The 27,993-nt window shown below is 37.5% G+C and overlaps 1 protein-coding gene across 2 annotated transcripts; it reads left to right on the top strand.

Annotated features, from left to right (window-relative positions):
• Positions 1-27,982, top strand: LOC126851987 (cytochrome P450 18a1). Of its 2 annotated transcripts, XM_050596413.1 has the most exons (6): positions 1-246; positions 24,496-24,779; positions 25,244-25,362; positions 25,584-26,013; positions 26,145-26,409; positions 27,248-27,982. In XM_050596413.1, the coding sequence occupies exons 2-6, from the start codon at positions 24,566-24,568 to the stop codon at positions 27,672-27,674; spliced, it is 1,455 nt and encodes a 484-aa protein (XP_050452370.1). In that variant the 5' UTR covers positions 1-246; positions 24,496-24,565; the 3' UTR covers positions 27,675-27,982. The 2 variants fall into 2 exon arrangements, with proteins under 2 accessions (XP_050452370.1, XP_050452369.1); XM_050596412.1 differs by lacking the exon at positions 1-246 and having other exon boundaries at positions 23,480-24,779.
• The last annotated feature ends 11 nt before the right edge of the window (positions 27,983-27,993 follow it).

Here is a 27,993-nt window from a genome sequence, read left to right as displayed (position 1 = left end):
ACGCCGTGAGAAACGAAGAGAGAAAGAGAGAGAGAGAGAGAGAGAGAGAGAGAGAGAGAGGGGGGGAAAGAGAGGGCTACGACCTGTGTGTGTTTACTACCGTGTACACCGAGAGTGACAGTGATTCTATATCTGCGACTGTGATGACGTAACTAGGATCATGATTGCTCTTGTCTCGTATTTCGTAGATATGGGGACTTGATGGTGAATTTGCGCGAAACACATCCGATGCTTCATCGAGTTACAGTAAGTAGTATACGTAATTATACAATGCGTCAGAAGATAGGCGATCGATGATTCATTATGAACTTTGTCATTGTTTTCATACAAATTACAACGCAATCGTTTGATTCGTGATCGAAATTGATACGAAGGAAGAAAAGAGAATGAATCATAATTTATTGTCATAATAATAATAATAATAATAATAATAGTATCATAATGATAATTGTGTTCCTTATCTTCTCGTTTCATTGGAATCTTTATTCTTATGTAAGCGCGTTCAATTTTCAAATCATTTACTTTTTTACGAAAATCTTGGCAATTTTTTGACGTATTACTTTAAACAAATAATTTTATATTTCTGTATATATAGGGTGTTAAATTTCAAACGTAACAGATCGAATATCTCGATAACTAAATGAAATATCGGTCTGTTTTTTTTTTTTTTTTCTTTAGATTGTATTCTTTCGAGATGGACAAATTTTGATAAAAAGAATTTGTCTGTGGATGGACGCGTAATAAAAAAACGAACCGAGAGGAATAATTAATAATTGATAATCGCCCGTTCCAGTCTTCTCGTTGAAATGATGAAAATTAATTTCGTACATACACGTGATGTATGAAAACGTAGTAACTCTCTTCATTGAAAAGTCGCGGAAGTTGGACTCACAATCAGCGGCGGAATCTACTGTTTCGTCAGATCGTGTTCTAAAGTTTGAAGCAGCTGACGTACACACACACACACACACACACATACACACAACTTTTTTTTTTTTTTGCATATAAAAATTGCACGTGAATACCGAACCCCCATTCAGCGAATCCCGCGAAGTTGAATCGAAGCTCGTGTTAAGTTAAGAGCGTATGTGTGGAAACGCAGCTATACCAGGTGCGGTCCTCTTCCTCTTCGTCTCATGTTTCCGCGATGGCGATTCTCTTTTTGCGTATAACGCGCTGTCATCCGATCGCCCGGTGAGCGATCGAAAGGTGAGCGCGGAAAGATCGATGGACGAGGTGGAACGAGACGCTCATTATGCGAATGAACAGACGGAAGATGATGACGACGAAGTCAGCCGATAGGGGAGATGACCTGTGTTTTGCGCCAGTACGCGACAACTGCGTAAAATGATCGAGGTCGGAGACCTCAATCGACGTCTTTCATAAGCACCGTCCGATATTAGCATATCATCTAATCGCGATCGCATTTCTCGGCCCAATCACCGCGATAATTAATGACGCACTTTGCGATAAATACGCGGAAGATACAATGATATCATATGAGCGAAAGAGTTGATATATTGAATGTTAAAGATGCATATCAAATCGCTAGTTTTCGATCCTCTTATAAGCATCTAACTTCTTGGAAAAATATGGAATATTTGGAATTTTATATCGTGCCGATGAATTCGATAACGCTCGCGTTGTTTATCAGTAACATTATATACAAATTCGATTATGTCAAGTGCAAAACTCTTGATACACAGTACCTACAGGTCAATGTACTTTCGAAGGTTCGGATCATGCGATCGTAAGAGCCGGTGCGCAGTACGTCGCATACCGATCAATCGGTGTAACGACTGATTACAGGTACGGATCGATCCTCCGAGGTCACCACGAATCGATCTCTAATTCGATCGAAAAAATTGCAAATTCTCTACTATCAGTCTAAGTCATGCCATCAATTTTCCATCATTAATTTTTTTTTTTTTTCAAGTTATATAAAAATTGAATATTTCATGTACAAGAATTCTTAAGAAAAATATATCGGATCGTATGCAAGTTACTACAAAATACGCATTTTCCCTTCAAACGGCAATTTTTTTTTGTGGAAGTCGGATCGATTTGCTCAACGTTCGCGATCTTAAACAAGTACAGGTGAACGAATACGAGATGATTATTGATTGATACGCGGGAGGGTTAATACGTCCCTGACATGAAAGAGAGACACAAGCATTTCCTCGGGAGATACGTATGAGGTTTCCTGTTCGCGGACCTCTCGTTGACATTTCGATCTCGTTGCGCGCGCCAATCCCTTGCATCAGCCCGCGTTCGCACTCTTTCGCTTCGCCGTCTGCTTCAAGCGCTGCATCCCGTTCCGTCGCACTTACAACAATTTTCCTCGTTGCATTTTTCTGCACCAGTTGTGCAATGTGGCCTCGTCGTCGTCGCGCCCGTTTTTTTTTTTTTTTCTACCGGTTGAATAATTACCGCGATTCGATACAATCGCATTCTCATTTTCCAGTCCCTTCCCCTGTCTCGTGGAATAATACACGGAATAACGTAGCGTCCGATCGAATGAAGAATACTAATCTTTCAAATTACGCATCAATGAGATGTGTGTGTGTGTGTAACTTTCGGAAAAGCGATCATGAGATTATTTTGTTGATAAGCTTTGCATAATTGATACATGTGTCTATGAAACATAAATGAGAATCGATAAATTCCTGACATTTTTACGAAGAGATATCTTACAATGAGATATAGAAATGCATTTAATTATATTAATATTTTAAGAAATGTTAATTATATTAAGATAAATTTTTTAAGATAATTAATTATTATATAATTTAAGAATAATTTTAAAAATACAAAATTTCTAAAATTACTATTAGTCAGAATTTACGAGCAATAAACCGGGTGGATTAAATCGCAAAGATACGTCGCGATGTATTTATCTAATTTGACACGTTAGGCTTAAATAAAATAAATAAAAAATTAAAAAATTAATTATAAATATATATATATATATATTATTAATATTAAAATTTTTTATATTATTAATTTAAAATTAACGATAGGAATTAATTATTAAGCCTTATCACACTTTTCTTCTATTCTGTTTCTAATCATGGAACAATGTTTTTTGTCGCAATTTTGTTTTTAAAGTGCTTGAAAGAATCCATAAAAATTTATATATATTCTTTGACATCTCTGTAGAAAATAATTAATAAAAATAAAAAAATACTTAATTAATTACTAATATTTTTAAATATTTTTTTATCGATGAAGGCCCTGAAGGGGGGATATTCTATCATCTATCGTTAAAATATCGATAGGATTCAAATGACTCATGACATTTATGACATTTAAGGATTAATTATTGAGTCGAGGTGATTCCGTGCGTCAAAGCTAAGAAACGAAATGAATGAAAAGTCGTAAAGCGGTGCATGATGCATCGTATGTTACCGTTCGATACGCGATATACATATAGTTGGAGATAAGCGGAGGGGATGGAATCGAGGAATCGAGTTCCCGGCTGGCTTCGACGAACGGACCTAAGCGTTTGTCACTTTTACTGTTGTTGGGGTCAGTCGAGCATTGACCGCTCGCCGATTCAACTCGCCTTAATACGGCGGAACGAACAATCCTTTTCTCTCTCTCTCTCTCTCTCTCTCTCTCATTCGCCACACCCGCACCAAGGAAGTTTACATTGAAAATGTCTGTTGGGAATAAAAATAAAATTGAGATGCTTTCGCGATGGCTTATTATTTGCAACGTTATATTTCTTTTATCGACCTATATATATATATAATTTTAATATTTCAAGCACAAAATGATTATTTATAGTTTTCTAATTATTTTGCACGAATAAAATTTTACGGTCTAAATATATCTGAAATATATAAAAAAATATAAATTGTAAAATATACAAAAATAATAAATAATAAATAATAATAAATAAATAAAATATATAAAAATATATAATATATAAAAATAATAATAAAAATATATTTAGACACACGTGTGCTTCTATTAATAAAACGTTCATCTTTTTATCATTTCTAATTTTGTTACATCGGTCTACAAACGGCGTACTTTAAATTGATGTTTACAAAGGCAGTTTGCATGATGATTGACTCGAAATTGTGGCCAAGGATTATGGGGAATGTCAAGAATCGATGCATTGCCGCATATAACGGATATTACGGTACTCTCTTGATCATTACATGTGGCAGCGAACATGTACGCGCTGTTTATACAGATAGAAATAATGTGAGCGCGTTAACTTCAACGTTCACTAATAAATCGACGTTCATATTAATCATTTGCATCCGCCCGCGTTAATCCACTCTATATTATTAAGACATGAAGCAATCAGAATCGAAAGATGAAGCAATTAATCAATTTTATAACGATATAAATAGCCTCGAAACGCGACTAAGAATTGACAGAGTCGAATAGAAAGAAAGAGAGAAACTCTCGCATTTTTTTACCATTTAAAAGAGAACTATACAATCGTTCGTTATTGATGAATAATGACACATTTCACGAGATATGCCGCTCCTTTGAAACAACACGTTACATAATATTCAGAAAAAATAGGTTTGCGATACAAAGGATGACAGATCAAGTCATGCTTTGCGAATGTGACTCGTCTCGATCACCATCAGAGTTCGATGTACCCTCTTTGTAAATGCAAACGCGCGACGAAAGCTTCGCTCCTGCGTTTCATTAGAAATTCTAGAATGATGCAAATGTCAATCAACCGCGGGAATCCCAGTAGACTTTATATGGAGGAGAAAAGGGAGGGAGGGAGGGATGGATACCGGCGATCGCGGTCTGAATAGCATGAGCGATCGCGGCGCAAGCGGATCCCCCTCGGGCCCCTCCCCGTGTTGTTGTTATTGTCGTAGGTGCATTGCCCCCTGCCTTACTAGTTTAACCGCACCGAGAGACCGCCGGTCTTTCCTGCTCGCGCGCAAGCCTTTCGCCGCGCACGTTCGTGCGTGCGACATTTCGCACGCGCCCCCAAGGTGCGTTTTTCGCGCGCGCACGTGACTCGGGCGCGTGCTCTGGGCGCATTGCGGCCGCCCCTCCTCCCCCATCCCCCTTTCCTCCTCCTCCCCCTTACTCGTGCCGCACCGAACCCCCGTTTCCGGGGCCCTCTCGCTTCTCGCTTTGTTCTTTCGGCACGACTTATTCGCGAATTTCAAATAATACCGTTTCAGTATGGGGTATTTTTATTCTGTATGTTCGCAGATGAAAATAAAGAGAATTAAATATTTAAATGTTATGTGATAATTGCAAGTAGAAAAAAAGTTATTGGATAAAATTCTTTTGTGTAAGACTGTAGTTGTTGCCGATGTAGATGTTGATGGATATCTTTTTGCGGTAAGTCAACATCTATCAATTCAAATCTTGATTCTTGTAATCCAATCTTATTATATATTGTCTTAAATTACACATTAATGTAATTTGCATAAATAATTAGTGATTAATTAAAATGAAACTAACGGTTTAGTAACGCAAATAGGAACAAAAAATTATTGCATATAAATTCTCTTGTTTGAGCTGCAATCGTTATGTCAAAACAGAAACTATAAACTGTAAATTATAAATATTGGTGGATATCTTTTCAAAATTAATTCCAGACTTTATTTTTGTATAATCTAATATGTATTGTCTAAAATTATACATTATGTAATTTGCATTAGACAATGTAAATCAGTCAATGTAAATGAGTATCTTCAAAATATATATGCATGTAATAGAGAAAAAAAAATATACAAAATTTGTAGAATTATTTTGATAAGATGTCAACACCCTCCGCAGGCATTCTCTTAAAGAGACGTAATATCTACCCAGATAGGTTGAGTCATGTCGATTTTTTTATGCATTGATCCGCATAATATAGCGCGTAAACACGTTACTCACAAGTCGCACTCGATCGAGTGCCACCGATTCCCTCGAACGAATATGAACTGCGTAGTATAGTTATACTGATTATTGAACGGATCAAGATCACAAGTACCGACGTCTTAGAAAAGTTTGTGAAAAATGAAGGACGGAAGCGAAAAGGGCCAAACCAACGTATCATAAATTACGAAAGGACAAGATGCGCCTTTCTAGTTGACGTCTTCCTTATGTTCCTGACCATAGAATCGTATCGCTTATGCACTTTTTCACTAATCGTTAATCTTTCAATTTGTCACCGTGGGGTTCGAAACAAAAAGTAAAAAAAATTGTTGGAATACCGAATAGAATGAAAAAATATTTATGTACATTAATTTATAATATTTCAAATCGATATTAAATCGATAAAAAATATTTCTTTAATTTAAGAAATGTATTTAATTGATGAAATTTTATTTTCTTAAAATTACAGAGTCTTTAAATTTGATTTATTCTTAGACAAATTAAAAAATTAAAATTAAAATTAAAATTAAAAATTACAAAAAAAAAAACAACTCAGAAAGAAGACAGAATATTGCTCTTAAAAGAATGCGGTACATCCAATAGTTGATTCAATCAATCATCAATAATTGATTTTTGACTTTATTCGCTGCTCGTTGATCCTATTTAATATATATTTGAATTGGCAATTATCATTTCGCAAGCTCCTCTTAAAGTCTTTGAACTCGATTTGGAGAGTTGATCGATTAGTCGATATGGCGATCCCCACTTTACAACCTCCTCCTCACCTCTTTCTCTTTATCTTTCTCTCTTTCTCTTTCTCTTTAATTCATTTCACCCAATTCAGGTCGTTCACCTCGTCTGTAAACCTGTCATCCTAAGAACAGGATAAAAATAGCATTAGAGATAAGGTAGACTAAAATGTTCCCATAGTAAAATTCTATTCGCGAGATAGATTGATAAGATGCCTGAATACCAGACTATCGTGACGTTTAAATTCCGCAGGCCGGATCTTTAGGAGGTCCTTGAACTCGAGTGGTGAATTTGATCGATAATCGATCTTTTCGTATCTATCTTTTATTTGTTCTTCTAATGTAAATCTTCAATATCCACACTTCTCCATGTTTTCTTCTCTATCAATTTCCTATATAAACAGCCAGCAGAACCTTACTTTTATTCTTGAGACGAGTAAGATAGTTGTAGATAGGCAGATAAATAGACAAACTGATAAACACGTTTCTTTTAGTTTGAGGACGATCCTTTAAGTGAGATCGGATCGGAAGCAATGTAACGATAAGAAAGATCGTTATCCCTAAAATTGTTTATTCCGAGGACTTTCCAGATTAAACAATATCGAAACATTGTGCAACGTCATTGCACAACGTGATCTCGAGATGTGAATCGTTTGCCTTAAGGTGGGTTCGTCGACCCCGCCGAATTGAAGACGAGGCGCATCCTCTCATCGTCGGTCGGGCCGTCGAATTCGGAGCTTTCGGTCAGTCGGCTACGAGAGTTGTCGCTCATAAATGAAGGACGAAGCTCCCTCCTTCGTCGATGACTTCTAGCCGAGTCGTGTGCGGCATTTACGCCACTTTGTCGGTCGTTCACCCTACGGTAGTCGGCCGTGAGCGCCGGCGTTTATTCGCCACGTATTTCGCGAAGCAAATTCGTTTGAAGCGTCTCTTCCGAAATTAAAGATCAAGCTTGCGATGATGTTTGCTTAGAGAGGATGATGCCCTCCGGCAAGAGAACCGTCCGCAGGAAAGGTTTGCGAAGCGAAACGCGACCGTCGCTCACTGCGATGAGCTATGAATTGCGATAAGCTTCCTCATTAATATGCATCACGTATGCGTCATTAAGCAGAATCAAGAGAAATAAATTCTTTTACAAATAATAATTTTTGGAGGATAAAACAAAATTTTATACCTTACTTTATCGTTCAATATTATTAATAAGGTGTACACGAAAAGCGCTAGGAAGCAAAGATAAAAGTCGTAAAAAAAGAATATAGCTGATATACAATTGACAGACTCGTTGCGAGCGAGATTGTCGCGGTGCCGTTATTTTACCTGAATATCGCGTACAATGTTCGCCGGTTTTCGGCGTTGCCTGCGTCCCGGGCCGGTTAACAAAATTTTTGATCTTCAAGATATTTCACTTCGCCGATTCTATTATTTCGCACGTAATTAAGGTTTTCTAACCACTTAAATGTTTAGCTGATGATCGATGTTATAATTTTTATAATTATACAGTATTGGATCCCAGTTTTGATGGTCATAAGAATTGAAAATAAAAATGAGACAATTATTTTAGACTTTTGTTAATATTTTCATTTATCTTCATAACTGAATAATTGATATTTACGATATTAATATTTACAAATTGTCAAAATTTAAATTTTCGAAAAATTTATAAAACTTCCCGAGCAATTTGCAATAATTTCATTATATTTTGTTGATTGTTGCAATAATACAGCGTTTACTGATTTTTAATTGTTACAACGATTTTATGTTTCATTGGGAAAAGATCGTAGGAATGCAAACAATGCGATTTTAATACTGCCGATCGATGCGATTTCGATGTGCAATGTCAGCAGCCGCGAGTAAGTTTGACAATTTGCAATAGCCATCGATAATGCAAATCGAGACACGTTTACTTATATCTTACATAATTTGACCCATTATTGACAGGCGAGTATAACTCGCCACGTGCGAAGAACGAGGAAATGATTGTCGACGTAAGCATATTTTCTTGCATAAATATAATGACGTATAGGCAACAGCTGTTTAATAATTTCGTATAAAAAAATAATGTTTAAGCCTTGCGTTCTTGAATTTTCAGATCTGAAAGTTACGATCGCGGGAAGATTTAATGCGACTCGTAGTCTAATAGATTATAATCAACAATATATATCAGAATTTTATTTATATATTAATATTATTCAAAGAAAAAAAAAATCAATAAAAAAGTACATCAGAGAATTTCATAAATTTAGAATGTATGTTTACCTCATAATTCTTATTTTTTATATTGGCCTGAATATTCTCCTTTTTTTTTTATAAGCCAGTTTGGATTTAATTCGATGAACCATTTGTCGAAAAAATTCTCGATCGTAATTCTTATATGCCATTTAATATTCATAAATACGTACTTTGAATGCAATGTAAAATGTTGGCAAGTGCGCTCATTGATAAGTCATTTTGTACTTTAAGTAGTTTATATAATCAAAAACAAAGAAATGATTTAATTAAAAAGGGTTTAAAATTTTGTGACATAAATATAGCTCTTTTAAATATTAAATATACATATATCTCTTATATAATACACGGAGGATTAAAAAATCTTCAGCTTGAAGCATATATAGCTTCCTAAGAAAACATCTTCTTTATATGAGAAATTTTAGTCGTACCTATGCACCGTATCGGTCAATCTCCCTCGATCACACGCATATTTCGAAAGTCTCACGCAATCGTGCTGTTTCGCCCGGTATATCGGAGTTCGACCCCGAGTTGAGAACATCGTGTCATCGCTGGGAGAAGATTTAAAGAGACACGTAGACACACGCGCAGGAGGCCGCCGCGCGAGCAGCTCCGGTAGCGGCCGATCGTTCGTGATGCGCCGGCCGCGAGTGCGGTGCTCGTCGAAAATTTCGGCAAACGAGACCTCAGGTCATTGACCCGTTGGCGGTGGTCAGTGATGGTAACGGGCGAGCGAGCGACCGACCGACCGACCGTCCAACTCCATCCATCCGACGCATCGCTCGGGTCCTTCACCCGCTATTATCTCGACGGTTACATACGTACGCGCACGTAGTACACGTGCTCGCAATATATCGTCTCCCGGTCTCCCTCGCGAGGATCGCCACGGTGGGAGTCACGAGGAAAATATGCTTCCTTTACGGAGGAAAACTATACGTGCGTGAACTCGCTACGGTGATGCGCACCGTGCGCGATCGAAATTCCGCGCGATCGCGACGCCATTCGTATGCGCGACGTGTTAATCGGGGAGATTTCCTCGTTTTCTTCTTTGGTTTTCGTTTTGACGCATGTCTATTGTATAGAGTTTTTTTTCTTCTTAAAGCGTTGAAATTTTCCGGTGCTTGAAAAGATTTTTGAAAAAAAACTTTGCAAATCCCACATCGAATGAAAACTTTATATAATTTGAGAAAATCTTGCATCATTATCATTTAATAATAACTTTAACGCACTTTTAATTCTACTTAATAGTGTATAAAAAAAGGCACCATTTTTTAAAGAATGCATTATAAAACTTCCTCATGAAATGAGAATTAATTGTACACATCTTGTCATTTTGTTAAAACGAGTGAGCAGTTAAGTTTTGATTGCGTTAGATTAATCATAGGTTTAGGTAGACAAACAGATGATAAGATAAACAAAGTTGTTTAGCTAGAATATGAGATAATGATCAACACGTGTATCAAAACACATAAAGGAAGATGCCACTATGATTGACGACGAGTCGATGATCGAGCCATTCGCAAATTTATTTCGCGAGAGGATCATTGATCGCAATGGCCTTCATCACAACAGCCTTGTGCGTGCGTCTGATTTATTTGAATTTTTTTCCCACAAGAGCCGATCGATTAAGTTCCAAATCTTGCCTATTTTTGCCGCCTATTATTTTGCATGTATTTATAATTTCGGTAGAAAGTACAAGTTGTTTTCACCGTATTTTTGAATTGAATTTCTAAAGTTTCTTTTTATAACACAATGATTAAGATACATAAGATGACATATATTATATAATTAGCATATTAAATATTATATATTAAATATTTCCTATTATTATAATAAATGCTTTAATTATTGAAAACATGATACCAATGATTTGATTCGTGTGTAAATGTAAATTATGATTTGTATTGACAAATACAAGTGATTAAGATCATATGTTTACAGAGTTCTAAGAAATTTGTAGCCTCATGCATTGAGATGCTGAAATAAGTCAACAGTTCAACGTCAAGTTTTATGTTTGTCAAATAAATACGTGATTAGGTTAATATCTTTTCTAAAACTGGTTAAAATTGGAAAGACTTCTACTATGGTTGTAGATAATATTTTACATCTAAATGTTTGAAGTGTCAACTTCCTCGATAAAATGATGTATGATTAGAATTGTTATTCATTACTTTTGATGCGATTATAGATATTAGATAATATATAGATAATGAAGAAAATATTGCGCGGTCTAATTTTTATTGAAATGTATTCGATAAAACATATATTTCTCTCTCTCTCTCTCTCTCTCTCTCTCTCTCTCTCTCTCTCTATTTCTTCACGTGATGTGTGTGCGCGATCTTATCTGCAATATAATAAGATATCGATTATTCTCTGTATTTGTAAACGAGTTCCGATTCTCCACGTAATATTTAACTTGGACTTAAGTTACCTCTTTTGATAGTAAGAATCATTATCGCGTTGTTTCTTAAACGCGCCAATGACCCTTTCGCAATAAATTTTGAACTTGATTAACTCTGTTTCGATTAAATCTGTTTCAATTTTGTTTATTAATAAATCACGTATTTGACTTTTTGCTCATCGAGCAGAAATTATATTCTTTGCATCACATGTTTCTCTTTCAAATTTCACCAATCACAATCTTAATTCACGATTATCAGGATGCGCCATCTGCTCTCGTGACAAAGTGCAATGTACAATTCTTTGGCACCTTATCAATAGGCTTATAATATCGGCAACAAATATACGTCAATGTACGAAATATGTAAAGAAAACATGATTCAATGACTCTACATACGACGACCGATCGTTTAACATTTTTAATGCATTAAATTATTTTTACAATAATATATAAATAAATTTTGAATTTATTTTTTTAAAATAAAGACTCAATATAAGATTATTATGTGTTGCTACTTTGTAATTTTTAATATTAAATATCTTAACGAGATTAATTACACTGCATAATTTTGCGATCTATAACTAAAAAATGAATAGTTTTCTATAGTTTTTTTTTTGTGCGTTGAATCCAAGTCCGTAGGGCAAAATGGCTTATCACGTTTTTGAAAAAAATAGTATTGGGATACCCAAAAACGCGTTTTTTATCATTTTTGAAAATTCGTAGCAGACGATCCCCGATGTGCAAAAGACTTCAAATAGGTCTTAAATGAAAGCTTGAACTTTATATTTTAATATAAAAATGTCGAATTTTTTATCACAGGTAACCATTGGACCTCAGAAACGCACTTTGTTTTTAGGCGTAGTCTCATTCTGTCAAACAGAACGATTGGCCCATGCAGTCCGACTACAAAATTGTTGCTAATAATAAAAATTATAATAGTGAATTTAATAATAAATGAGAATGAAAGATTATATTTCATTATATTTGTAAAAAATTGTTTAAATAGTAATTTTCTTAACAAATGAACAAAAAAATGTTTTTAATGCGATTAGGCACTCTTAATCTCATATATTAAATCTATGATTAAAATTTTTGCTTTCCGGATTTAACGCACAAAAAACTCTAGAAAATTACTCGTTTTTCCAGACCGCAGAAAGAAATATAAAATTATCAGACTTGTATTATTAAACAGGAAGTCCATAGATGTTATTTAAAGCGTGAAATTAATTGTAATGCCCAATAAAATATGTTATAACGCTCGCGATTCGAATAATCATATTATACTTTAGTTGAATGAGAATTATAAAAAAATATCCCCTCTTTTTTCATTACTTACATCTTTTTGAGTCGCCTTTTTTTTATTTTATCGGTAAGCGTTCGGTTCAATATTGCGTAACATAATTTAATTCATATCATCGAACCATACATCTTTAAGACGGCTGATAAATAGTTATTGCATTATATCTCGTTGTAAAACGGGAAAAAGTGATCTCGGTCATCGGATTATCATTATATTGCGCTCTCACTTGAGCAGTCATTGCATGTCGATCGAGAAGGTAAGTGCGATAACCTCGTGAAATTTGTTCGATAAACAAACCTGTTTGAGTGCGTCAATGCTTGCAACACTTGAAACGATATAGTTTCGAGAAGATGACTTGTAAATACTATTCAATGACTTGTAAAAATTTAGATCAAGATCAAGTAGAGATTTTTTTTTAAGTCACATATAACGTGACTGATAAGAGTTTTGAACGATTTGACTTTCAAGGAATTACCGATATGTCATTCACCTTTTCATTGAAGCCACTCGATAAACTGATTATATTATCGTACATTGAACGCGCGGAGGACCAAAAAATATCGCGAATAAATACTGACAGACAAATAAATTTATTGATACATAATATGATATATGTATCATTTTTAGCTTTATACAAAAAAAAGTCTTTCAAATAATAAGCTATTATATATTATAATTATATTTTTGGTCAATAATTAAAAATTTCATTTGACGAATAATTTTGAACTTTTATGATTGACATTTAATTTCAATTTAATTTTTTTTTTAATAATCTACTAACGTAGCAAATACTTTATGAAGGACGAGACGAAAGATGGAGGACTCAGACGTGTTTATCAATAGGCTCTAAATGCAAGTCTAGAATCTGCTAAATGCGGGTCATTGTCAATGCGCGAGCGCTTCAGGTACAATAATAGCGTGCAACGAGGTTATCAGCGAGGCCCGACCCGATTTCTAACGGACGAATGTCCGAGCCACATTTGTGAGAGGAATAACGGACTCCCCAAAACCACCTTGGCCCGTTATTAGCCGTTAGAAACGAAACCTGTTGGATTGGAACACTGTGGATCCTTGCGAGGCATCCATGCGCTCTGCTACTTTCTTTACCTCCGTTTGACAGATCTTGACATTTACGTACAGATTAGAATTTGTTATATGACAGATCTTATCACTAACTTGCAAAAGAAAAAAATAATAATAATTTTGTAGATTTTTAAAAATGATTACGAAAACTGTATGAATTTATGAGACAGAGATTTTGTTGCTTTTATATTTTTATATACAGTAAGTCTAGTCTTTTTAATTATTTTTATAATTATTTTTTTATAAATTTTGTTTATATAAATTTGTTAGTTTTGTTTCAATGTTGTGCCCAATTTAACGAATATATTAGAAAGAGGAGGTAAAATCTACTAAAAAATTATTTAGAAAATGTCAATTTATTACTTCGCGTAACTTGATTCAACTATCTCGAGTAATCGGATTATGAAAGGAGAGTTGAATGCAGGTTTCATAAAGAAAATATATGTTTCTCTTTTTTAGAAACAAAGCGCATTAAAAACATCGCCTATTTATTTTTCTTCGATATTTTCTTCTCACGGAAATCCTTTCCAACGGAAGTCCTCTCCAAACACAGATGGCATAGATCGCTCCCGATAAACATCCATCTTAAAACTATACATGTATATATATATATAATTTAAATATATATATATATATTTAATATATATATATTTAAATATATATTTAATATATATTTAATATATATTTAATATATTTAATATATTAATATATATTTAATATATATATATATATATATATATATATATATATTAATATATTTAATATATTAATATATATTTAATATATATATATTTAAAAAAAATATATGTATATATATATTTATATACATTATATATATATATATATATATATATATATATATATATATATATATATATAGCGATGATAAATCTCGCGCGCACGCGCGCATAAAAGGGCGTGTCGCGCGTGGGCAGATTTAAGTCGACAATGTCAACTGTTTAAGAATACGGTACGAGATTTTATTGGGTATACCATAGCGGGTACCGGTACATTTACCGGGTCCCACTCTGACCCACATACGTGGTCCAGTGCCGGAAGATATGCAGCCTGCAACTTTGTGCGAGATGAATTAAGGCGAGATGACCTCGTTTGTTTTTTTCAATTCGACAAAATTGTCGAATTGAAATGAATCCAAAAAAATTATACTGCAAAAAATGAAAAAGAAATTACTACATTTCACAAACTACATAATGACAAAGCAATCTTCCATTGATGCAATTCCTTGAAATCGTATATTGTTTTTATGGGACCGAAAATAATTATGAAAATAATTATGGTAAAAATTTATTATATGTTATGTATATAATGTGTGTACCAAAACACATCTAAAGACTTGTAGACTTTTTCTCGTAATATCGGAGACTTCAATAGAAATTGATAATATATTTTAGAATCGATGACTCTGCAATCTTGATAAATAATCGATCAATTTTCAATGTAAAGATTTGTTTCAATTTTGAAATCTTGGCTATTTATTTGGGCGTAAGAAAACAGAACGCCTGTTATAAATAGACGCAGTAATCTGAGCAGTATACGTCGAATATATATATATAATCATACCGTATTCAATTGTGAAACATTTCGATCGTGTAACGAGACGCGCAATACGCTTTTCCATTTATCGTCAATCGAGCGTTCGAGTTCAATGACCGAAGGTCCTTAGTACGTGAGACTCCGAGAACTAGAGCTCTAGCGAGTGAGAGGTAGTAAATCTTTCGGCTCTAGGTTAAATGCCCGTCTAACCGCGCTTAGCATGCAACCATCTCTTTCTTTCTTTCTTTCTCTTTCTTTCCTTGCACGCTATATTTTTTTGCGATAAATCTTTTCGCCCCCTCTCCCAATTGATGAACACCATTGGCAATTCTATAAGATACACGTACGCTGTTCTCTCTCTTCCTCTCTCTCTCTCTCTCTCTTTCTTTCTTTCTTATAATCATTACAAATTTAAATAACTATATTAATAAATATTAGATAAAAATATTAATAAATCATTATATAATTATTTTAAACAAAACGAGCTGCTATAATTAATGAATATTGAGTTCCGTGCTGTAACAGATAATTGATTATTAAATTGTATGCTATTATGAATGATTAATAATTCTTAGAATATACAATTCTGTTAATAGCAAATAATTCTTACATCATTAATGATAAATCGGATATCTGTCACAATTAAGAAGCTCAAACGAATGTAAACAGTGGAACAGACTTTATTCGCAAATATAGCAGGATGTGCCGCATTGTGTGCCGCTTTGCTTGACAAATGATGTTTACATAACAGTTTTTCACTCTCAAGAGGCAAGTATAAACATAGAGGCCATTGGACGACTTTTTTTATTAGAGATCTCGGACTAAGAATATTGGAAGATATTATTGTATATAATTAATATATTCTTTCCGTATCGGAAATTAAATTAAGGAGGCAAAATCGAAATGTGACGATGAGATATGTGTCGATTTTTTTATGGCAAAAAAATATTTGCCTATGTCTCAATTTTATTATCATCGCGTAAGAAGGGTCAAACCCTAAACTCGTTCCTCTAAATTTCTCTAATGTATAGAGAGTATACGTGCGAGTGTAGAATAAACTGTCGCATATATTCCGCTAAACTATCGCGTAGCGTTTTTCTTCCCGGGAATAGCGAGCGCTTAAGAAAGAAAAAGGATATCGCGTCCACCTTTCGGTAATTGTTCGCCGCGGCGCGGATACCCTTCAATTAGAAGCTCGCGTGATCGAGCAACAGTACACGGGACGAGAGAAGTAGCTGCAGGGTAACGAGCGCGGCGCGATAAATGAGCGGTCTGGTATGCGAGCGAGCGCGTGCGTGCGTGCGTGCGTGCGTATATACAGCCGCCGATCGATCGTGAAATGCGTAAACGCGAACACACGTGCGAGAGCGGCGGCTGGCCGCTTGCTCGCTGAGAAACCGGGGCTGCAATTTCTGATTGTTTACATGCGAGGGCATTGCCCGGGATGCCGCTTACCTTATACGCATTCCAGATATATGTCCCACCTCCTACTTGGACCGCCACCTTCTACTGCACGCAATATAATATGCGTAGCGTTCAGCGCACGCATAGTGCGTCGCTGCCTCTCCTTTTGCTAGAAGTGTCACTATGAAATCGATCGATCGACATCGCGAGGAAATCGGGAAATGCCAAAGGGACCTTTCTATCAGATCTATATTTATACATATATGGGTATATAATTTTGACATTTCGTTTTATCGTTCAATTAAATTTGATACGATAAATCCGTTATATTTGATACGTTATCGTAAAATCTCTTGTATCGATATTCTGATTATTATTTTGTACAAAAATGTTCAGTTGAATATCTTTCCTTAATGAAATAAGAATCGAACAAGGAAATGGACACTTAAAATTTGACGCAAAGAAATATCTCGTATATTGTTGACACATCCGTTATCTGTCATCCGTTATCTGTCATCCGTTATCTGTCATCCGTTATCTGCAATCGATGCTTATCCATATCTTAGCTATTCAGTCGCGATGTTACGCGAATGCTACGACAGTCCATCTAAGATTCGCAAGACTACGGGATTGGTATTAATTAGCATCTACATTAATCGACAGGTCAACGACACGGCCGCGCTGTCGTAAGGAACATACGTGATCAGAAAGCGCCCCGCGTTTCTCTACGTGCATCTCTCGCAAATTCTATTGGTACATAGAGCGCCGGTTAAGCCGATCGCCGCGAATTCATTAAGGAAGAAGAATGTTGGATGCACTTATTGGTATATACGTGCGAGGAATTGTGGACCCAACAACGCGACGTTTTCAATAGGGAAGGCGCGCGATAGAATGCCATTGTTGCGCGACTTATGTAAATCTCTTTGGCGGATCGTTAACACCGGCCACAGATATATCGGCATCCGGAGGGAGGCGGGGGAGAGGAATGATTAACCTACTCGTACACCGCGCGTCCCAACATTTTTTTTCCTCCGTACGCGTAATAAGCCGCGGGACAATTGCGATCGGCGACAATTGCGATCTTCCCGTTTGATGCGCCTCCCCACTTGCAATTTTGGTAGGCTCAGTAATTAGTTACACGTGGCGCGGACTCTCGTGGTCCCCCCTCCCGGTACAATTGTAATTTCCATCATCAATTGTTACAGTTTGAATGCCGTCTGATTCGCGAGGAGGGCAACGACCGAGCGTGGAACTTCGGGCGGAGAAGATGCTGGCGAAGGAGCGCGCGCGAATTTCTTTTCACTCGAAACTTGACGCGCGGCACGAGGTATCTATGTAAGATATTGCGTGCAAAATTTTTTTTCGAGGAAAGTTAAGATTTGGAAAGCAACGATAAGCGCGGCGTCTCCTCCGCGTTGTAATTGCCGGCGAGATTGCTGGCATAGAGGCGGCCGAGCTCTCGGCTTCGCTCGCGCGACTCGATTCTCCGCGAAGGGAATCCGTGATTCGCGCGCTTTTCCCCGCTTTTTTTTTCCACCGCGCGAAATCCATCGCGTACCTTCGGTCATTGGCGATTTAGCATGCCGCGAATCACGCGAATCGCGACGTGATTGTGATCGGCGGTGGGCTCCTCGTGCGCGGCAGCGCCCCGCTCTTACGACGGGAAGGGAGCAGCAGCAGCAGCAGCAGCGGCGACACGTCCTCCACATGGACGGTCGTTCACCCTTGCCGCCGATCACAGACAGAACGTAGACCGCGTTTCTTCGCTCTGTCCCTTTCCTCGTCCTCTCGTCGTCGAATGCCGTTGCGTCCTCTCTTCTCCCCCAGCTTCGCTTCCTCTTCTTCTCCCCCTATACCGAGACGAATCGTCCTCCTGTCATTTCCGTCCATTTTCTCCTCCTCCCCCCTCTCGCCCGCCCCCATTTTTCTTTGCGACGCAATGTGACACCACGACACGTTTCTAATTTTCCAGGATGTCGTTTCAAGTGCGTCCACAAGTGCATTCGTGTTCGGCATCGGGCAAAATAGAAGGATGGGAAGGGGGTCCGAGAAGAGGGTGGAGAAGGGGGGACGTGACGATTTTCTCCAGAGAAGTTTCGCGGTCATTCACCTCTTATGAACGGTCACATAAAGGGTACGTGATGCATTACACTTCTGCATTTTTATTTTTTTTTTTTTCTTTCTTTCTTTCATCGCCGGCGAAATGGATCGATTTTTCTCTTCATCTCGTTGCGTCCCATTTACACATTATAATCGCCATCGCAACGAGATCAAAAAATCACTTGGTTGTTTGAATCACTTCAGTGATATCCGATTTCTTTTCATCGACGCTTGATGTAATAAAATGATGAGAGAGAAACTCTGTCAAAAAAAAAAAAAAAACACAATATTATTATAATTATTTAGATATTACATCTTGAAAAATACTTTAATTTTTACACAGACTAGTATCAAAAGAATTTTCTCACCAATTATTTTACAAGAATTATATACAAGTATCATGAATGTGTTAATGATTTATATACACATTAATATGTCGCTTAAATTCATTAAGAAAAAATTGAACTTTAACTTTTCTTAATTTCCTGCGAAAACTGGTTTTTCCCAAAGAGATGAGTCAATGCTGACGATCATAAATTAGCGTGTGTCATCTCGCGATTGATCGAAAATATATTCGCGCTGATTCAATCTTTGTACTCTGCACCCCGTCGAAGGATCGTGCGAAAGATGACGTGAGTCCGTTCATATGTGCGATCAATGATATTCGAAGATCGCGAAGATCGCGCGCGCGGTTATCTAAAGGTGGAATCCTTCATCGTCGCGATAAAGTCGCGAGGATAATCGAGGCGTGGTATCGATATCTCCTTACATTGCCCTGCGCTGAATCGAGCAAATGAAGAGAGAGAAAGAGAGGGAGTGAGAGAGAGAGAGAATTATTACGTTCTCCATGTTCTGGATCAATGACCGAACAAGTGCAATCTCCGACTCGCTCGCATTTCGAGTACATTCGCGTGAATATGATATTGCACTGTGTGAACAGCTTCTCGATAGAAACTTATCAAAGTGCGAAAAATTTAGATAGTCGCGAGTGCATCGCGATTATTACCGTCTTGCGTAAATTCAACGAACGTGCGGTAACACACACTTAATTACACAACTATATCGGCAAAGCGGAAGATTTTAAGAAAATTACAATCATCAGTCATACTTTAATTTTTCTTTTCTCACGAAATAATATGCGTTGAGAAAAAATTGCTCGGATGTTGGATAAAAATTTTATTAAATTTTACTTAAGATAAAGAGAATAATTTATGCGCGAATAAAAAGTTCAACGCAGAAAAGTGTTCAAAAAAAAAAGAGAAGATTTTAAAGGCACTGAATGCAAATTTACTTGTTTTCGAGAAAAAAAAAAAAAAGAGTTATTCGGATAATCATTTCGTGGATTGAAACGCGAGTTCAACTTTACGGTTTTTATAAGACTCTTACGCTGACGTCGTTTCAGCTTAAAATGCTAATAACGTGAAAATTCCATTTGTAGACAACGACTCGAGTTTTGGCGAGCCTAAGCGACTTGCCTCTCGCTCGAGACGAACAGCAGTTGTAAACTGAAACGAACGCGTTACATTCGTTCAAATGCGTAACGAAAACGATTCCGTCTGCTGTGCGCACAAAAGTGATCCGACTGGGAGTGATATCGTATAAATCAATTTCTGTTGGATAATCCAATTCCTAAAACTGTTTTCGTGAACCTGCGCTCTCCAGTACAACACATGGCGTGGTAAACACATGACAACGCATGATTGTAACTGATACGATGTTTTCTGACAAATTTTGCCTTTTACCAAATTAAGAAAGAAACATAGCAAACTCATATTTTCTCAATCACGTGTTGATATGTGATTATCAGAAAGATTACCTGCAGCTTTCTATTTATTTTTTATTCTTTCTATGTATTTTCATTTCTTTTTATTTTTATATTTTTATTCTTTATCTTTTATTATTTATTTTTCTATTATTATTATTATTTGCGTCTTATTTCTGTTAAACGTTTATCTTACTAATGAACTTTAAATACTAGTTTGCATTACGTTCTCTGCGATTTATGTATTTGCGATTTTTCTTTGTCGCCTAATTCCGTAAAGAAATAAAGAAAAAGGATTTGTAATTCTAAGAAATGAAGAAAAAAAAAGAGATCGTCGTTTCTGCAAAATATTCTGTACAGATTTAGAATATATATTTAAATAATGTTTGTCTGAATGTGAATCTTTCTTATTTGGACAGATTCGAGCGTATCGGGCGGATAAATATATTTAAATCAATTAGATATTATACATATCGGTGAGCAATATAAAAAATTAAAAAATAAACAATAGTTTACATTTTACGTAATAAGTCTTATGTAAAAAGAATATTTTTGAAAAAATATTGACTATATATATATTGCAATAAATATTCATTAAATATATTGATTACGCTATATATTAATTGAATATATGTAATGTTAAATATATTGCAATTAATAAAAAAATATCATTTATTATATCTTTTGAATGTTTACAACATAAGAAAACACAAATATGTTTTGGCTTCCAAAGTTTAAGTTCTATAGGTTTTATTTTTTTTTTTTTTTTTTACATAGATAAGATAAATTTAATTTGAGGAAAAATATTCCAAGAATTATCGATATGTTAAATCACGTAGAAATTAATATAATTTATTGCATCTGTGAAATTAATATTTGAAGCAAATTTTATTAATTATTGAGATGTATATTCATGTAACGCATGGTAATTAATTACAGATAATAATTATTCTGGCGATGAAACATAATCATTTCTGCGAGCGTATACTCCTTTCTACCCTACAATATGTTAATCGATTTATTCTCGGAGACTTTGATTAATTAATTAATAAAGAATTTTTGATCTTTAAATATCCGTGAACGCGGAACGAGTACGGCTATCAGCGCCAGGTGAAACAGGTCAATGAACTGAGATGTGCAAGTGTATCATGGTGAGCGGTTTGGTCCCGAATCGAGTGTGACATCGAGAAAATATATTGTGAGAAATATCTCGATGTGAACAAACAATTTTATCGGTAAAACCTGTCAGTTATGTTTCCCTTTGTTACAAAAGAGGATCTCCCTATCCCTTACAGGGATGATGAAATTTGTTACAAGTATAATCTCACTTTTGATAATCTCACTTTTTATTTTTCTCTCTTCTTGTCATACTTCTTCATCAATCATGTGACCTCAATCGTTAATTAGCTAATTATTGCACAATCATTATATCAAATATCAATTACACATTGGTACGATTGTCATGTACGTGTTGTTAATAATTTTATAATACTTGGTTAGCAGCTCGTGAATCATTAGTCATTTAAGAGCTCGTGATTCTCTGTCTCATAAACTGCCATTTGCATTAATTACGGGCTTCATTAAGTTTGCGAATATTGGCGTGCGCGATGAATGCATTCGCGATTGAGATTAATTAGACTTACACGTGACGGCCGGGTCGGAAATTATGACTGTCCGAAATCTTTTCGAGCAACGCGCGTCTTGACCAAATGACCTCAAAGATTTGATAAGAGAATCGACTGGCGTCGCAAAGTCATCGATCGGCACAATTCGCAAATTATGATGCAAGCGACCGATTATGAGGCCGTTATTTCTTCGTGCGGCACGTAGGTAGGTATTCATTGCAACGTTATAATCTGCGCAAGCTAGCCGACAAAATGTATTCGCGTCAGCATATCCGTGCGCCGAGTAATATTTTCAATCGCTGTAAATTACTCTTAACAATACCCTTGTCGCTTATCAATATTGAAATATCCATTTTATTGTTAATCAATTCCTCATCTTCACATAGCGCAAATGGCACACAGACATTAAATTTAGTGTTTATTTATTAAATTCTATATATTTCTAATATCTATATATATATATATATATATAATGATTAATTATTTTCTTTTTTTTTAATTATTAATTATATTATAACAATGCTAAAATAATATGGCTAATAATATTTGTTAAATAAATTTTTAATAATTATTATATATTTAAAGTATTTTAAAAAATTTACGTGTATTAATAAATGTTTCATAAATTAAAAATGAAATGTAGAGAAAAAGAGAGAGAAAGAGAAAGGGAGAAAATCGTTATTATGTAGCTTAAAAAAAGTATTTTATAGGTATGTGTGCTCTTGATTATTTATTAGTTTGCTTTTTATTTTAATTTATTTTTATAAATAAAAATGTGACATATTGCACTGTCACATTATGATATTATTTAAGTGAGTAAAGATGTTTTATAAAAATATTTATAATGTCTCACTATAAAATGAGTAATCTTCAATTTATCTCAAGTTTATCTCTAAGCGCAATTAAAATAATGTTATCAGTCAGTTCTAGCTTATTACTTCGATTGAGATATTATCGGATAATTTTCAATTTAGCTCGATGATCAAATATTTGAGAACAGCACTATTAGATAAAATCTACTTCGATACGTGCAACAGCAATAAATCTGCCTGGTTAAATAATCAAGCAATCTCTTAGACGGAATATTTCTGTCCAACAGAACATCGTTGCCAATAATATTTCTAGCCAAACGAGAGATTTTTGACGTAGGCACTGACAATGAGACAAATTCAACTGAAAAAACGCAAAGATTGAAATAAATATATCGAGATCGAGGCATCGGCAATAGAAAAGTGACACTTCCATCCCAGGAAATAGAAGCAGCAAAACGATTTTCACAGAATCACGTACCCACAACAATTCTCCAAACAGCATGACGACGCGACGCGGCACGACACGTCGCGTCGCGGCGTCTGCGCGACGAGCGGACTCGCTCGCTAGCTCATGCCCGCATCCCCCACCGGGGTGGCCGATGCTGGACCCCTGCGGGGGGCCCATGATCCCCACCAAGAATCCTAGGGCGAGAGGCCTCGTGGTCTTCGACCAACGGGGCCCGTGAGCGAGGAGTCCGCCCTCACATCCCCCAAAGAGGAAATTGACCACCACCCCTGGATCACGATCTATACGTTCTATCCCCACCTGTTGCACTCCGAATCGCCCCCACCCTCCGATCTCCCCGGTGTGTGTGTGTGTTCCTCTCTCTCTCTCTCTGTCTGTTTGGCCACCCCTCCATTGTGCAAGGGACCGCCGGGGGACCGCAGGCTGATGAGTCACTATATAAGACAGGCAAGGACAAGAAGGTGTATGTTAGTACATACTCAATCCTTCCGTAGCTCGCACGATTCACTACGTGGCGAGCGGCGGCGAATTCGGCTGCGGCGGTGACCGACTTTTTTTTTCCTCTCTCTCTCTTCTTCTTTTTCTTCTACTTTTCTCACACCTCATTGTTCCTGCCTCTTCGTTGTCTTCGCTCCCTTCTCTCCGTCCTAAAATTATTCATTGTCAATCTGCGTCTTTCGAGACCTCCCTCTTCCTAGTACACGCCCTTGAATTGATCATAATTTATCCTCCCTTACCGCGACGTATTGCTCATTTCTCTCGCGACAACGGCGGTCACAACGTCAGATAGAGCCATAGAGTCGGAGGGACACAATCCGCGAGAAGCGGAAGAGTACGTTTCAAAGAGGACGAAATTGTGTTTTATCTTTCTTTTTTTTTAATCGAGAAAGACTACGAGAGAGAGAGAGAGAGAGAGAGAGATATACACACAGAGATATAAGAAAAGACTTTGCGCGGACATATACATATATACGGTCAGTGGTAACCGCGACAGATACTCGTTACTCGATACTCGAGTGTTGCGGATTTCGATCGATCGCTCGATAGTCCGCGATCCGATTCAAGATGCTAGTGGAAAGCATCACGCAATGGATCTGGAGCGCGATGGGCGGCACCAGGATCGAGATCGTTTATACTCTTCTGGTGTTCGTCAGTGTTCTCCTGGTGGTGCGGTTTATTCAGTGGCTCAGGTACATTCGCACTTTACCGCCCGGTCCATGGGGAATGCCGATTTCCGGTTATCTGCACTTCATCAAGGGCGACGTGCATCTGCAATACAGCGAGCTGGCCAAAAAATACGGCTCCATATTCAGCGCTCGTCTTGGCAATCAGCTGGTCGTCGTTCTCAGTGATTATCGCGTCATACGCGATACGTTTCGACGCGAGGACTTCACCGGCAGGCCGCACACCGAGTTCATCAACATCCTCGACGGATATGGTAAGTGTCGAGCGTAGCAGATAATACGCTTTATCTCGCGACTTTAGCACGCTTTCGTATCGTCGTGAGGGAGGGGAGGGAGGTTAAAGCACTCCGCGCGCGCCGCTCCGCTTGTCTTTCGCGCGAATTCAATTGGATTTATCAAAAATTATAATTTGTTCGTTGCCATTATTTCCAGCTTGCCGATATATTTAAAACATTTTTTTCCTCCAATCTTTTACGCTCAACGAAATATTTGCGGTAACGAACTTGTGAATCGTGATATTCGGGAAAATGTCTCGTGAGTGATCATTTTCCTCTTTTTCGATTTATTTTTTTAATCCATCACATTTTTTCTTGGCCAATTTTAACTTGTGCGAGATGTGGCAATCATATTACACTGTTCGCGAACGGATCGGCATCGCATTGTGCCGATAATAAAAGTTAATCGAGAGAGTTCAGCATCGTCTACATCGTTGTTGCAGGTATCGTAAATACGGAGGGTGCCTTGTGGAAGGATCAGAGGAGATTTCTTCACGACAAGCTTAGAAGCTTCGGCATGACGAGTGGTGCCGGCAAGAAAAATTTAGAGTCGAGGATTATGGTGAGTAGCAAAAATTCGTATTAATCAACGTGCGATCTGTCAATTTGCTTCATCTATTATAGAGCGCGTGCAATTTTTATTTCTCGACGTTCAAACTTTATTTTTTACTATTTTACGCAGTGTGGGTAAAAAAATTTTTTGAGACAGATAAGATAAAAAGTTTCTACAAAATTTAAATAAATAAATAAATCGAAATAAATGATTGCAATATTTTGATTTAGTGCGAAGTTGATGCGTTTCTGCGGGGGATGGCGATGCGACGCGGGGCGCCCACAAACATCTCGCTCTGCCTCGGTATGTCGATCAGTAACGTGATCTGCACGCTCATAATGGGAATGCGCTTCCATCACGGCGACTCGCGATTCAAAAGATTCATGGGCCTCATCGAGGAGGGATTTAAGCTCTTCGCCAGCGTGGTGTACGTCAACTATATACCGTTCATGCGCTACCTGCCTTGCATGCAGGGCGTTCGAAATAAGATCTCGCAGAATCGTGCGGAAATGGCGAATTTCTTCCAAGAGACTGTCAATCAACACAGAGCAACCTTCAACAAGAATAACGTGCGCGATCTCGTGGATACTTATTTGCTTGAGATTCAGCGGGCCAAGGAGGAAGGCCGGGAGACTCAGCTTTTCCAAGGAAAAAATCATGGTGAGGAGAAATCGATATTTTTTTGCTATCGCTATTTCTACCTTCCTGCATTTATCGCGCGTAATATTGATATATCTTTGTTTATAACGCGAGCGTTTCTCTAAAAAAAATTGCTCTGTTCTCTCATATAGATCGTCAGATGCAACAGATTCTGGGCGATCTCTTCTCCGCCGGTATGGAAACGGTGAAAACTACTTTGGAATGGGCGGTGCTTTTAATGCTACACCATCCGGAAGCGGCACAAGCGGTGCAAGAGGAATTGGACCAGGTCGTAGGAAGATCCCGACTGCCTACACTGGAGGATCTTCCCTTCTTACCGATCACCGAGGCGACAATTCAAGAGATTCTTCGCCGATCCAGTATCGTACCACTTGGAACCACGCACGCCACTACACGGTAAATTAATCTCGCGTAATTGATTTTTATTCCTCCGTAACGCGCATCTTTCGATCCTCTTTATCATCTATTTTTTCATTTGATTCGTCTTATACGCGGACGCACGCCCTTTCCCTTTCTCTCTGCCTTTACGTGAGCTAAGAGAGCGGGTTTCACAACGACTCCTCGCCTTCTTCCTTAGACGGCTTTCCGTGTCTGGCATATCAGAATCTCGCGATCATTTTGGACGATTATATTCGGCGAGCAAAAGTGAAAGCAAAGGTGCGTGGCCCCTCTGTCTGCTTTTCGGCCGGGCTGCCCCGCCTTTTGGTTGGAAGCGGCTTGGAGAGGTCGACGACACCGTTACTCGATACGAACAAAGAGCCTATTCTGCCGCTAGCAGGTGTATTCGACTCGCGATATATCGAGAATAACTCGTTAGGAATGATCGCGCATGAAAGCAATGGCCGCCATTAGAAACTGCGCGGGCGGCACAATTTCACTTCTCCACGGAGAACGCGGCCAGAAAGAGCGTGACGAGCGCACGTGCGTGCGTGTAAAAAGTCAAGCTGGCGCCCGACTTCACCGATAGATTAGTATCCCGTATAGTTGACATTGAAATGTGTCATTAGATGACGTTAGACACGTCAATTATAACATTAAATTCATATCGTCAAACCTTACACATATGTTGCCTTTTCAGATAATTATTAGTAACGAAATCACACATCAATTCTTATCGCTATATGTGTCATTGAGAAATATATTTCAATACTCTTTCCAAATCCACTTTCTCGATCAACTATCGATTTAATCGAGCACTCTTACTCATGGAACTTTCCGTCTCTTCGTGTTACAGAGACGTGACGTTGAACGGCTACACGATACCAGCCGGTAGTCAAATAGTGCCGCTGTTGCACGCGGTGCATATGGATCCGGAACTCTGGGACGAGCCAGAGGCCTTTCGACCCGCCCGTTTCCTCACCAGCGAGGGTAAGGTCCACAAGCCGGAGTACTTCATGCCATTCGGGGTTGGTAGACGAATGTGTCTTGGTGACATGCTGGCGCGCATGGAGCTGTTCCTATTCTTCAGCTCGCTGATGCACACCTTCGATCTGAGACTGCCCGAAGGCACCTCGTTGCCGAGTCTGCGGGGCAACGCCGGCATCACGGTATCTCCGGATCCCTTCAAGGTTTGCCTGCTGCAGAGGGATCTCAATCTGGCCAACTGCGGCAGTAACGAGGTCACCACCGGCGGGCCCTTGCGCAACGTCGGCAGCCATTGAGAGCTTCTTCAGCTGGTTCCAGACGGGCACGGTAGTTGTTCCTATTGCCGCAGAAAGATCGAACAAAACAAGAGAGATTTTGCGCCACGGGCATCATCCATGCACGCGCGCATCAGCCGAGATGGAGTCCCGTAAGGTTGTCTGGTTATATGTTAATTATCGGAGAACGATCGAGAATTGATTTTATATATAATTATATTTTATATCTTTTAATATCATTTTAAAGAAGAGAAGAATTTTAGATTTATTCCGTTTGTAAGAGACAATTTTAGTTTAATCAAAACTGTATTTGTATTATATATATATATATATATATATA

Source organism: Cataglyphis hispanica, chromosome 9 (genome assembly GCF_021464435.1).
Source record: "Cataglyphis hispanica isolate Lineage 1 chromosome 9, ULB_Chis1_1.0, whole genome shotgun sequence".
Taxonomy (NCBI): Eukaryota; Metazoa; Arthropoda; class Insecta; order Hymenoptera; family Formicidae; genus Cataglyphis; species Cataglyphis hispanica.
Note: the sequence above shows the minus strand (reverse complement) of the source record. Positions and strands in the feature narration are given on the sequence as shown.

Coding starts and splice junctions, on each gene's coding strand:
- LOC126851987 (XM_050596412.1), top strand. CDS start 24,407: ATGCTAGTGGAAAGCATCACGCAATGGATCTGGAGCGCGATGGGCGGC. Junction 24,780..25,243: donor CAACATCCTCGACGGATATG/GTAAGTGTCGAG, acceptor TCGTTGTTGCAG/GTATCGTAAATACGGAGGGT. Junction 25,363..25,583: donor ATTTAGAGTCGAGGATTATG/GTGAGTAGCAAA, acceptor ATTTTGATTTAG/TGCGAAGTTGATGCGTTTCT.